Consider the following 14069-nt stretch of genomic DNA (forward strand, 5'->3'; position numbering starts at 1 on the left):
AAAACAGTCCCATATCGGGGGCAGATTACTTAGGGGTAGTGAATTAGGCCTCTTCCTCTATTTGCTCAAATTTGGCACTAAAGGAAAGTGGTCATTGGTCTCTAGTTCAACGGATGCCCCTGGCCCTAGTCAGGGGGGGCCTCTCACTGGAGCCAGCTTCAGTATCATTGTGTTCCCCCACCCCTTTTGTCTGGAAATCTTGTGAGGGCCTTGCCAAGTGTGGGGTAACCAACTCATCCTGGTGTGCCTGGGACTTTCCCCATTTTAACAGGAAATGAACAATGTCCCAGGAAACCTTTCCATCCCATGCATACCAAGGTGGCCGGCCAGCTGATAAGGAAGGCCACTTGCTCAAAGAGGTTCCTGACGGTTTTCAGGATATGTGCATATACAGCACGTATCTAAGCACACATAGTTCCTAGAGGCAGAAACGATAGGAAGTATATCTGTATACTTGCTCTTGATGCAGTTACAAAGCAAGATAAATTCCATTTTTGGAAGAATAACAGCAAGGCACCGGGCACTTCACTCAGTACTTTATACATCTATTATCTAATTTTGACAATTTGATAGCTTCTCTTTACAGATAAGAGATTGAGGTTAGGTCATTTGCATGAAGTCACATGGCCACTAAGGGGTGAAAAGAAGATTCACACCTGGGCAGTTTGGCTCCAACGCCTGTGGACATAACCACTGCTGGAAATGCCCAGTAAAGCCAGTGGTCCTCAGGAGCTGCAATGAGGCAGATAAAGTGCCCCAGGTGGTTAGACCTGAGGCAACCCTTCTGAAGATCTGGGTGACGGATTGGTATTTTTTCCTCCTCACACTAGACATTCAGGAGAAGTTGCCAAATTTCCCTTTACTTCTCCTCTCCTATCGATTTACCCTTTTCATTTACAGACGAAGTTTTCATTAATTTGCAGTGAAATTCTTTCCATCCTCTTTTTATACACTCAAGGATTTGTCTTTTCAAAATAGTGAAGTCATGAGGGAACACTGGGAGGCAGCCCTTGCAGGGAATCGGAGATTTGAGAACATGCTATTGAACTGTGACAGGTTGTTGTTTTTGTTGTTTTTTTTTCCGTGTCTCAAATTGCTCATGTTCAGCTCTTTAAATCTGGCCAAAAAGCAGGGCTCATGGAAAAATTGTCACTTTTCCATGCTTAAAAAGAAATGCTTCTTGGGCTTCCCCGGTGGCGCAGTGGTTGAGAGTCCACCTGCCCATGCAGGGGACACGGGTTCGTGGTCCAGTCCGGGAAGATCCCACATGCCTTGGAGCGGCTGGGCCCGTGAGCCATGGTCGCTGAGCCTGCGCGTCCAGAGCCTGTGCTCCGCAACGGGAGGGGCCCCGACAGTGAGAGCCTCGCGTACCGCAAAAAAAAAAAAAAAAAAAAGAAAGAAAGAAATGCTTCTTAAAAAATTAATGCTCTAAAATGTTTACAATTGGAAAACAAAGCTGTCCTGCATGTAAGCGGGTCAGAGCCAGCTGTCAGCTCAGAAAGGTAGGATGGCAGTAACCGACCGTGTAGCTCATGCTGTGCTGTGGGCATCCTGGCTCCCAATGCTATGTAACAATAAATTTGATGATGATGATGAAAATAATAATAATAGTGTTTGACACAATAATGCAGCAGGGCTCTTGGCTAGTATCCTGACCGTTGCAACACCCTGTAAACTCCATGAGGGAAGGACCCGTATCTGAAATGACTCATCATTCTATCTTGGCCCTGGCTCATAGAAGGTGCACAGTAAACCTTCATTGAATGAGTAAATGAATGATTAGGTGAAACTCTAGTATGTAGTGTGATTCATCAGATTCACTCCTCACTAAAAGCTAGAAGCAACCTAAAAAGATATATGGGAAAAAACTTTATAGATCATCCCATTGAACAGATTCAGCTTACAAGTGAGGAAACTGAGGCCCAAAGAAGTGATCTGTGTAAGGAAGTTCAATGACAGAGAGGGGGAGTCAAGGTCTAACTGGGTCTAACTGGGACTGTCATCTCCTGGTGCTGTGTTGCTTACATGACACCATTCTTCCACGTCCCCGGCATGCATTCCATCCCCATCTAAAAGAATTAACCAGATGGGAGAAAAGGACACCTTTGGCATGTCCTTAAACAGGAGCAGCAGAGCAAGACTGGGTTTGAATCCTGGCTCTGCCGTGTGAACTTGGCCAGTGGTTCGACTTTCCTCTCTAAGCCTCAATTACCTTATCTGTGGTCATTATGGTCCCTAGTTCATTTTAGAGTCAAGAAGTCTCAGTGAAATGACATATAGGAGGCCCTAAGAATGTACTTATCACTCAAGAGATGCTCAATAAATAACAAGTATTAGCACTGTTTCATTAACACAGCAGCCTACAGCAGCCAGGCCATCTATCCCATCTATCCCAGAGGAGGAGAAAGCGTTAACTACGTCAGGGCTGGTCAGCTGACACTTGTCCCTCACAGGAGCAAGCCAAGGTACGGGACAGTGGGACCTCCTGACTCGTATGTCCCATCCCATTTCTTTGTCTCCAGTGCTGATGGGAACAACACAACCCTCTAAGAATTGTTCCTTGCTTGGTCATAAGCTGAACCAGAAATCTCTCGAGCAGGTTTAAAGCCTGCACCACAGGGTTGAGGACTTGTCACTCTTTAGGCATTGTACTTTGTTCTCAGTGGGGCTACCTGGCACCTGGGAGAGAGCAGCAGGGGAAGCCTCAAAGCACAACCTTAGGGACTGTATCTTAAATACCAAGGGATGGGCCCCCTTGTTAAAAGCCCCCTAGTAGACACTGTGAAAGGAAACCCTTAGTCTGTTTGGAATTCTTCAATCCGTGAAGATTGAAGAATGATTTCCCAGGATTCCCAGTCCCAGCATGCACGGGTAAGTGTGGACACAGCCTCAGAGGGAGGCCCCATTCCTTTCTTTCTGCTCCACACTTTGGTGTCACACAACACCCCTCTTGCCACTTTTCATCATTGAAAGGGTCAGTGGAACTGGAACTGTGGCGACCCCAAGAAAAGGTTTTGTTTTGTTTTGTTTTTGATGGAGACATTCTTTCCACTCCAGGTGGGAGCTCTCTTGCCCAGCACAGGGGTTGAGAGTTTGTAGAGGGTCCAGAGGAGAGTTTCAGTTTTCAGAGTTTACAAGGAGGCTCTTGGGGAGTGTCAAGCACAGCACCTCTGTGCTCTGGCCCAGCCTAGATTGAATTGCACATGTGCACACAGCCTGTTTCAACCTGCCCAGCAGAGAAATTGCTCTCCTTGTGCTGATAATGCTGTCATCACAGCCTCCTCACGTCACATCTGCTACCCAGCCAAATGTACACAAATCGGCCAGAAATAAGAGAAAGAAATGTGGTAGAACCTCAATAATCTGAAACTCACAGATATATGGGCCTCCTTCTCTGGTCTAGAGACTGGACAGATGTGAAAACTGCCAAATGTAGAGTTAATGATTATCTAAATAGGGAATGAACTAAAGCTTTCCTTTATTGTACCTTAAAAAATCTGGCATTAAATAAAAATAACTGTATAAGTAAGAGACAGTTAAACCTATTCAATATTCAACAGCACTCCTGTGAACCTAATCTTGAGTTAGGATGTACATAGTTCATGTGTGAAATACAGATGAAGAAGCAGGTATGGAACTTGAAAGTGTTATATACTGTTTAACTGTTACGGAAAATAAAATGTCCATTCACAAAGCAACCAGAGAGTAAGTCAGTAATATGAACCATAAGACAATAGAGCAGAGAATGTCTCTGCTAAAGGCTGTAAGAAGATCTTTATATACAAAAGATCACTAAAGCTGGAACCTGGCCGCTATTGAACACGGCTATTTACAGGTAATTGTCAGCAGCCTCCACTCCCCCCCGGGAAATAAATACGTTAATAAAATGAATTATAAATACTTAACAGGATTTAAATTTTTTAATCTGTTCATTAACACAGGTCTTGGGAATGAATTTTCCTAGAAGCACTTTGTTCGCTATTAATTTGTGCTAATAATGATGTGATAATTGAAAGTACCAAAAGTTTATTTCAAAATTTTATATAATTCCAATTTTAATATCATTCATAAAATCCTTCCTCACCGCCTTCCAACCGGTCTATATTTATGTGGTTTTGTTTTCATGAATTCTCCCAAATCTTGGGATACCCTAATGCCCAGATTTCCAGAAATACAACCACTCAAGAATGATAAAAATATAACTACTAACAATGCAAAGAAGAAATACCAAAATGGAAATTCTTTGTTTCTTCCTCCCTTCTTTCCTTCCATCCATCTACCTTCCATCCACCTTTCCTCCCTTCCTCCCTTCCTCCCTCCCTCCCTCCCTTCCTTCCTTCCTTCCTTCCATCCTTCCATCCAACCCACAATCACTCAAAGCCTATCATATATATAAGAAATAGAGCTGAGCAAGAGAGACATGGCCCCTGTCCTCAGGGCATTTACGGTTGCATGGCAAGCAGAGGGATCCAGAAAAATCTCAAAAGACTGGAAAGATACTCGAGATTTCCTGTGAATGAAACACATACATACTCTGGGCCTCTTCCTTTTGTGCTAGAGACTGGAGAGATATAAAAATTGCCAAGGTCAAGAGCACCAGAGTTCACAGCGAAAAAAGTTGGTGTGACAATGAGGGACAAGTCATGTTGGTGCCAGGAGACCTGGATTCAATTCCAAATTTCCAGAAAGAGATGGAGGTATACAAAAGGCTTAGCAATGCCCCCAGTGCATACTAAGTGCTCATTTAAAAAGATAATTGTTATTATTGTGAAGAACTCAACAGAGAGCACTTTCTTGGAAAGAGAAAACACTGCTGTATTGCCTGATTTTATTTGGCAAATTTATATGGCTACTGACATTAACTTTTTAAAAATACATAACAAAAGTAATAGTAATACTCAAGATGGTGATCAGCTTGGAGGTCTTCCAGGCATTCACAAACAGAGCAATTCTTTATGTTACCTGTAAAGGGACAAGCTTTGGCGTGATAATTCATACACTTCCCAGATGGTATGACTTCTTACAAAACTGATGACAATGATAGCAACCAATAGAGCATCATCAAGAAATTGCCCCCAAACCTCAAAGTTTTTGGTTTTTTAGCTCTTAGTTTTAGTATTTTAGTACATCCCCTTTTGTGTATGGGAACAAGTCCAGATTCCTTCCAATTTGGAACTTGAGAGAGTTAGCCAGAATGCCATTTAGATGAACAGCTTTCTTCTGTTAAAGGATTTGTAAAATGTTCTCCTTTCTCTCGGAAAAGAGTTTTCCAAAGCCCTTCCCAGGAAGTGGATGAATATCTGGCTCTAGCACAAAAGATGATTTGGCTTCTGAAATGACCTTGGTTCTTTGACAGAGCAATAAATATAGGCTCCCTATTGTCCAGGACCTGCACCTTTCCACAGGAGAGAAGCCTGAACTCTGATCCTATCACCAGCTTGTTACCTTGGAAAGTTCTGGGAGCTCAAGATGCCGGCTGATTTTCCCCTGAGGGAAATTTCCACTCAGGGTATATCCTTCATCTCTTGGGCAAAAAGCTTGGCATTCCTGAGCCTGAGGCAGATCCATATTTTCAAGGTTTCTTGGCACTAAACTATGCTTTCCTAGCTGGTACACAGCTCCATGCCCCAGGGGCACTCAAAAAGGCCTCCACTAGAGAAAGCTTTGATAAGTTTTAGAAGCGTCTCCCTAGTCTCAGGTCTAAAATCTTGCCATCTCTCTGCTTTCTCCTTCCTTAATTAGCCCACTTGGTTTTGAGAACTATATCCCAAGGCAGATGGGGAGCTCCTGTGATCAGCTGACTTTTACAGGCTGGAATTGTAAGGGGTCAGAGAGACCATGTGGCTTGTCTGTAGGTGGCAGGTGAGGGTCTTGAACGTAATCATCAGCTTCACATTCCAGGCCTCTAGACTTCCTGAACCGAACTTGGGGTGGCATCTCAGACACACTCTTTCTACCTTTCCTGATGAAAAACAAATACTGGTTTTCACTAGAGTAATGTTTCCTACTCCTGACTGCTCATCAGAATTACATGAGGATACTTATTTAAAATGCAGACTCTCAGGCTCCACCTTGCCAGGGATTCCAAGCAAGGATAGGATAGAAAAAATCTATATTTTTAGCAAGCTTCCCAGGTGATTCTTACACATTCAGCTCAGTGCCTCTCCAAGAACCGGCATTAATGAGGAACAGCATGAATCCACTTTTTCCTTCCAAGACTGAGTGGTCCAGTTCCTCAGGCCTTCTAACAGTCATTCACTGTCGGGTGCTGGAGAGATGGAATTAGCCATTGCTTTCATCGGAAAGACTGATCGGCACAGTGGAAAGCAGCATACACCGTAGGGCAGGAGACCTTTTAGTTCAACTGTAATTTAATTCAAGTGGAGGCCTTTTCCAGGCTCTGGGGCCCTGGGTGAGTCACTTAACTACTTCTTGGGTTCAGGAGCTTCATCTGGCGCATCAGGCCAGTGTCACCAGAACCTGAAGAATGGTGGGGGTGGGCAATACCTTCAGAGCTCTACACATTGGAAAATCTCTTGTGCTCCTTGAAAGGAAAATGGCAAAGCAAATATAACAGCGAGAGGCTTTTAGAAGTCCCTTCTAGTCCAGCCCACATGTGGCACTCAGCATAACAGTCTGAAAGCAAAGCTTGCTGGAAAGTGGCTGCAAGCAGACCTCCCCCCGGGAAGACCATGGTTTCCTACTTCCAGTTGAGTCAAGTCTCAACATCTAAGCTAGGCAGGCAAAGGGCTTCAGAAATGAGCCCCTCCCCACTGGTATTTCCAAGACTGTTTCTTGATACTCCCTTCTCTACCCTATGCTATACGTCAGAGGTTAGGGAACTACAGCCCATGGGCCGAATTTGGACTTAGGCCTATTTTTGTAAGTAAACTTTTATTGGCACACAGCCATACTCATTTATGTACTGCCTATGGCTGCTTTTGTGTTACAGTTACTGAGTTGAGTAATTGTGGAAGAGACCGTACATAGCCTCTCAGTTCACAAAGCCTAAAATATTTACTATCTGGCCCTTTACAGAAAAAGTTTGCCAACCCCTGATATAAACCAGTCTTTTTCAGTCTTTTGGCCATGACCCACAATAAATACATTTTACTGTGAGATCTAGCAAACACGTAGATACCTGTGCACATATTTACATATAAATATTTCTCAAAATAACATTTACCTTTCCTAAATACAATGCATTCTGATAGTTTCTAGCCTATTATATTTTCTTAAAAAGCTGTTCACGACTATACCAACCTCATGACCCCAAATTAGTCTTGATTCATGTTCGGAAAATACTTCTCTAGACAAACTGAACAGCTGGCTACTTACAACACATGGCCCCTACTCTCCCACTTCTATTCCTTTCTTGATATTGCTGCCCCCATCTGACAAGGCTCTGTCCTTTCATCTTTATGTGTGCAAATCCTTCCCATTCTTTAAGAACTACGCAAATTCCATTTCTTCCAGGAAGTCTGCTTTGAGCCTCCAGTTCCAAACCACTTTCTCCTTTTCTCATCTCCCACAGCACTTTTTCTATTCCTCTATTGTGGAACTTTAAAGTTTGTGCTTTGTAGAAAACTCACCTGTGCATCTTTCTAACTATGTACCCTAAAGATCTTGAATTTCTTAAGGCTATGGTCTTTTTTGTATTCTACATACCATCCAATACAGTGCCTTGTACTCTGTAAGTACTTTATCCTTTAATTTTAAAGACTATAAACTTATGGTCTATTGTAAGCACTCAACCAATGTTTATAAAGACAGAGAGAGAGAAAGAGAGAGAGAGAGAGAGATAACCTGGACTTATCAGTTTCCATTCCAGTTGCTAGATTTGTGTTATTTTAATAACCAGCAGGGAGAATTATTATATACAATATACAATCCCTGATTTTTTGAGTCACAGTCACTGGTTTAGACACACAGAACACCAAAAAGGATACACAGAACACCTATTTTTAGGGCCTCAGCAGAGAAAAAGTATAACAGTTTCAACTATCCCAAGCAGACCTGCCATCCATAAGTTCTGAGATCAAACAGTAGTAATTGAGAGAGCTTGATATGATCTCTCTTTTTCCAAGGAGAAAAAGGTGCCTGTCAACCCTTCTGCACCATTAATGCTATTAGCGTCTAGCTGATTTTGGTAAAAGGAGAAAATTTCCCAGGAGAAAATTCCTTCCGGAACCCTGACATAGCCTGAAATGCTGTCATTATGACTAGTTAGAGTGGTTTTACTGCAATCTGTTTAAGCATGACCAAATAAGACTTATTCTTAGGAATTCAAGGATGGTTTGGTATCAGCAAATCAATCGTATTTCATTACATTAACATAATAAAGGAGAAAAAACATTAATATATCACTTGATTCTGAAAGGGCACCTTCCATCAGCCATTTATAATATGATTCTAAGAAATATTAGAATAGGAAAAAAAACTACATAAGCATGATAGGGATTTTACCAATATTAAAACAAAATCATCAAAATAGATGGTAAAATACTGAATTGATTTCCATTAAAATCATGAACTATCACAATTGTTATTTAATATTATTTTGAAGATTGCAGCTAGTGCCATAAGAATATGAAATAAAAGATCTAAATATTAGAAAACACAAAAAATCTTTAGTCATAAATTATATGACTGTATACCTAAAAATGTAGACTTTTTAGAAAAGAAAATGTCATAATTAATGATAGAATCTGTTAAGGTGGCTGTGAACCAGAGAAAAGGCATATTAATCAATAGCTTTTCTTTATCTTTTATATGTTTATATGTTATGTAAACAAATTAGAAAGGAAAATGAAGATATTAACATTAAAATCAAAGCTGTTAAAAGCTCTATAGGACATATGACCCAGTTTCTTCAATGAATAAATTAGAAAGAGAAAAGGTAGAGGGGAGAAATGCAGATTAAAAGAGACTTAAGAGGTATCAACGAGTTATGATGTAAGATCTTTTGGATCCTAATTGTAAAAATTTATCGAGGGAAATGTTGAGAATAGGAGAAATTATTAAGAAATTACTTTTGGAGTTCCACTTCTGCACTTCTGTTTAGGATGTGCAAATCTATAAGAGAATGTCACTCCCATCCCAGTAATAAGAAAAGGCCAGGAAACTACAGCATAACTTTAAAAAAAAAATCTGAGGTCACAGGAAATAAAGTGAATTCCAAAGAGTCTCAAGGCAAGACAGGACACAAACCATCTCACCTTTAGCAGAGCACAGGAGAAAGAGGATGCTTCCATACAAGTGAATAATAAGAAGTCACATAAGAGTTTTAAACATTCTTAAAGGCCAAGTATAGCCTATTATGATAGTTTTAAATTGCTTGGAGTCCCAGATATGAAGGGCACATTCCAAGTTATTTCCCATAGGCTCCACTGGGTACTCACAAGAAAGACTGGAAAAAGAGAGAGAGAGACTTGGTGGTGCTGACATGCAGGAAATGACCAACTCCTGCCAAGAGATAAGCCTGAAACCCTTCTAGTTCCCCAAACATTTCTTTCATAGGAAACAAAAGCCTTAAGCTCCTGGATGATTGAGCTTCAAAACTTCTCATCCCTAGGATCCAGGCAGAGGTCCACTGCTTCTGAAATAGGGGTTGAAGTAAAAACTCTCTGTCCCTGGACAAAGAGTAGGAAACCTTGGGCCCAGAATCCTACACCAATACTAAACAGACCTGCTGCCACTAGAAAAGGGTCAAGTACCTAATAATAGGGGTCTATTTTGTCTCACAGACATGCAGTAATTGCTGAAACCTGTGAATGCAACAGAAATGCTGAAAAATCTCCTCCATCTCTCCATCATCACTTTCAGTACATAGTAAAAATATCCCACTACCAGAAGAATTTGAAGCCTGTGATACATTGATATACTAAAGATTATAACAGAAACAATAAAATCCAAACCCAGCTCAACTCCTGACTATATTTAATGTAACTTTGCACACTAATGCCCTGAGAGAAGAAGAGGTATGCCCATTTCTGTGTATAAATATTATTTACCTGAGTCTCTACTGTTCTTATATACATACAGTCCAGCATTCAATGAAAAATTATGACATGCAAAAATCAAGAAAGAGTAAACCATTGCTTTATCAAAAGACAAAGCAATCAACAGAACTAGAGTTAGAAAATAACCAGTTATTGGAACTATCAGACAGAAAGTTTACAATAACTATGTTTAATATGTTAAATGATCTAATGGAAAAGATAAACAACAGACATAAACAGATCAGGAATTTCATCAAAAAGATGAAAATTATTTAAAAAGAGTCAAAGAGAAATACTAGAAATAAAAACTACAATATCAGAGATGAAGAAATCCTTCACTGGGCTCAGCAAAAGACTGGACACAGCTCAGGAAAGAATTAATGATATGCCAATAGAGATTATCTTGACTGAAACACAAAAAGAATAAAGAGTAAACAAAACCAAATAGTGCATGTAAGGGCTCTGAGACAACACATGGTCACAAATTATCTAACATTATGTAATTAGAGTCTCAGAAGAGAGGAGAGAATAAGGAAAGAGAGATATTAGAAGAGATAATGGCGGAGAATTTTCTAAAATTAATGAAAAACAACAAACAACAGATCCAAGAATCTCAAAGAATCCTAAGCAGGGTTTAAAAAAAAAATACATGTACCTATACATTTTATTAAACGTTAAAAACAAAAGATAAAAAGAAAATGTTGAAGCCAGCCAGAGGTGGAAAGTAGGCGAAATTTAAATACAGAGCAATGGTGGTAAGAATTAGAGCCGACTTCTTGGAAACTGTGCAAGCCAGAAGACAATGGTGTGACATCCTTAAAATAGTGAAAGAAGAAATTATTTTTTTAACATTTTAGGTGTGATAATGGTACTACAGTTATATATATATATATATATAAAATATATATTTTTTCTTTTTTTCCCTCAGTACCCCTTATACTTATAAGATTCACACTAAGGATTGCTTCACAATAATCAGAGGGGAGGGCTCCTCTTGTGGATGAAGGTAGAGATAAAGTAAGATTGACCAGGAGTTGATGATGGTTGAAACTATGTGATGAACACATGGGAATCTGATATATTTCCTCTCTCTCTCTCTCTCTCTCTAAAAAGAAGAAGAAATGGGCAGAAGACGTGAAGGTGTCATAGCACATATCCCACTAGGTTTCTCTGATTTTTTTTTTTTTTTTTTTGGCCTCTAACTCTTTCACCAGCCTTTCATTCACAGTGGACTCACAGGTCCCCAAACTAGGGTCACAGAGTTCTGCAGCCACCCTCTCCAGTAACACCAACCCAATAAAGCCTACCAGTGCCAAAGCTCTCTTCTCCACACAGAGAGCACCGGCCTGAGTCCATCAAATTTGAGAAGAATCTCCATCCAGCTGGGGTCTCATACACAGGGATCTTCATTGATTTGGCCACTCTGAAAAATGAAATTCGAGGCAACAGTTAATTCATATTTCTCCTTTCCTTTTTTTTTCCTCAGCACATAAGGAAGTCTTTAAGATCTGTTACTGCCATAACTAGATTTTAGAACATCCTGAACAACATGGACAGTTTTCAAGATGTCAAGCCATAAGGTAGAGAATGATAAATAGCCTATTCCAATGGTACTCAATTTTGCTTTCCCCATAATATAGAAGATGTTCAGTTAATGTATAGCATATTCTCACATTTATGTTTCACTTCTATATATATTCCTTTATCTTGGTGGTAAGATCCCAGTTGGGGAATCTCAGAATTTAAATTAAGGTGGTATTTGGGTGCAAACACTTCGGAATATTGTTTGACAGTATCTACTAAAGATGAATATACACATATCCTATGAACCAGCAATTCAACTCCTAGAAGTTAATGCTAACGATGTAGTAGACACTGTGGTACACTGCTCAGCTTCACCTCCAACACGCACACGCGCACACACACACACATTTTAGGACTTTTAGGACTGGAACACTCTACCAGCTTCTAGGAATGTTGATGGCTTCTAGGAATGGTGACAGCTCACGGATGTGGCCCCCACTCTCTGCTAAAGAGAGATGTCTCACTCAAAATCATGCTCCCTTCCTTGGGTCAATCCACATCCAATGCCTGGCAAATGAGAGATGTATAAAGGTCTAGGCTTCTTGCCCCTATTTGGCACAACTCTGTAGGGCCATTTCAGCTCCAACTTCTCTGTCTGATCCTCCTTCCTCACTCCCCCATAGGTATTGCTCTTGAAGGAAACTTTGATCTTGATGGCAGAAAGGAATAAAGTTCCTGCAAGCGAATCTATCTCAGAGCTGCTTCCTGGGGAGCCCAGCAGGTGACATTACTCAACAGAGTATGTATACAAGATTTTTTAAAAAATGATCATAGAATCACAATTGGTAATAACTGAAACAAAAGTCCATCAAAGTAGAAGGGACAAATGATTTGCAATATATAATGCAATAGCATAAATTTCAGTGAACAAACTAGTGCTACATGCAACAACTTGAATGAATCTCACAAACATAATATCACGTGAAAGAAACCAGTATCAAAGGAATACACACTATACAGTTCCATTTAGATAAAATTAAAAAACAGCTAAAACTAAGCTTTACTGTCAAAACTCAGGCTCAGAGGACCCAGAAGGTCAAGTATTTTTTTCAAGATCTCACAGAGATAAGAGGCAAAGCTAGATTCTGGACCCAAGTCTGCTTAATTTCTGTCCATGTTCCATTCCACTACACCATGCTGTCTCCCCAAATGTTTTAGTGCTTCAAGACATATACAAACCTCAAAGTTGGCTGGGGAATGAGCTGCTGCCACAGACACTGGCCTGAAGAGTTTCATCAGCCCCACATGGAGGCAACCCAAAGAGAAAAACATCAAATGCCTGCCACCAGCAAGGTTTAGTCCTTTGATGACTATAGGTGCAGAAGGTGACCATGGAGAGGAACCAGTGAGGGTATCTCGGTGAAGAAGAGGAAGAAAAATACACATAGGACAAAGGACACGATGTAATAGTGATTTCTTTAGGTTTGTTTTGTGGCCACCTAGAGGAAAAAATATCTAGAACTCTTGCCAGAGGAACATAACACTTCTCTTTCCATTGAACCCAAATGTAATTAATGTGCTCACAATCTTGAAAAAACTGTGTGCCAAGTCTCTTTCAAGTTTGCTTTGAGGGACTTCCCTGGTGGCACAGTGGTTAAGAATCCACCTGCCAATGCAGGGGACATGGGTTCCATCCCTGGTCCGGGAAGATCCCACATGCCGTGGAGCAACTAAGCCCATATGCCACAACTACTGAGCCTGCACTCTAGAGCCCGCGAGCCACAACTACTGAGCTCGCGTGCTGCAGCTACTGAAGCTCGCACACCTAGAGCCCACAGAGCCCACAACAAGAGAAGCCACTGCAATGAGAAGCCCATGCACCGCAACAAAGAGTAGCCCCCTGCTCGCTGCAACTAGAGAAAGTCCCCGCGCAACAATGAAGACCCAACGCAGCCAATAAATAAATAAATAAATAAAGGTTCAACTTAAAAAAAAAATGTCTTAAAAAAAAAGTTTGCTTTGAAAACAAGCACCTTTTGGATGCTTGGGTGTTACATCAAAGGTTCTCTTTTCCTCAGTAGTCTAAGAAAGATATACAATCATGTTTACATCCTGGTAGGAATAATGAAATAAATCCTCTCCAAATTGGAGAGCAAAGGTAAGCTTTCACAGCCATTAATTTAAGGTCAGAAGCTCAAGGAAGGAGAAATCATTCACACTGAAGCCTTCTAGGGCAGCGCATAATAAAGCCGGGGTCAAAATTAATTTAGCTAAAATGAACGCATAAGATTACGAAATAGAATATGCAACATGGGGCAGAGGTGAGGGTAAGAGAGAGGCTAGAGGGTGTGGGGATATATATTCTCTGGCCAAAACATTCTTGTTGGTTCAAAGCCAAGTTGGCAGAACTGAAAGGAGGGGAGAGGATTTCCCCAGCTCCACCCTTCTCAGCTGACCACTGTCAGGAGGTCATCAGGCTGAAGGCTGAGGCTGGATTTTAAAGGACCGGATACTTTTATGACTATGAGCCACATCTGCAGCTGT

The 14069-nt window shown here is 40.9% G+C and overlaps 1 protein-coding gene across 1 annotated transcript in view; it reads right to left on the reverse strand.

The window, feature by feature from the left end:
* The window catches only part of PGM5 (phosphoglucomutase 5), a 191140-nt gene that overhangs the window by 63640 nt on the left and 113431 nt on the right, over positions 1 to 14069 (reverse strand). The window contains exon 7 of the mRNA XM_082656339.1: positions 11309 to 11424. Within this exon, the coding sequence (XP_082512465.1) occupies positions 11309 to 11424 (116 nt within the window). The remainder of the gene's footprint in view (positions 1 to 11308; positions 11425 to 14069) is intronic.

This window comes from Grampus griseus (genome assembly GCF_964374135.1).
Source record: "Grampus griseus genome assembly, chromosome: 6".
NCBI classification, from domain to species: Eukaryota; Metazoa; Chordata; class Mammalia; order Artiodactyla; family Delphinidae; genus Grampus; species Grampus griseus.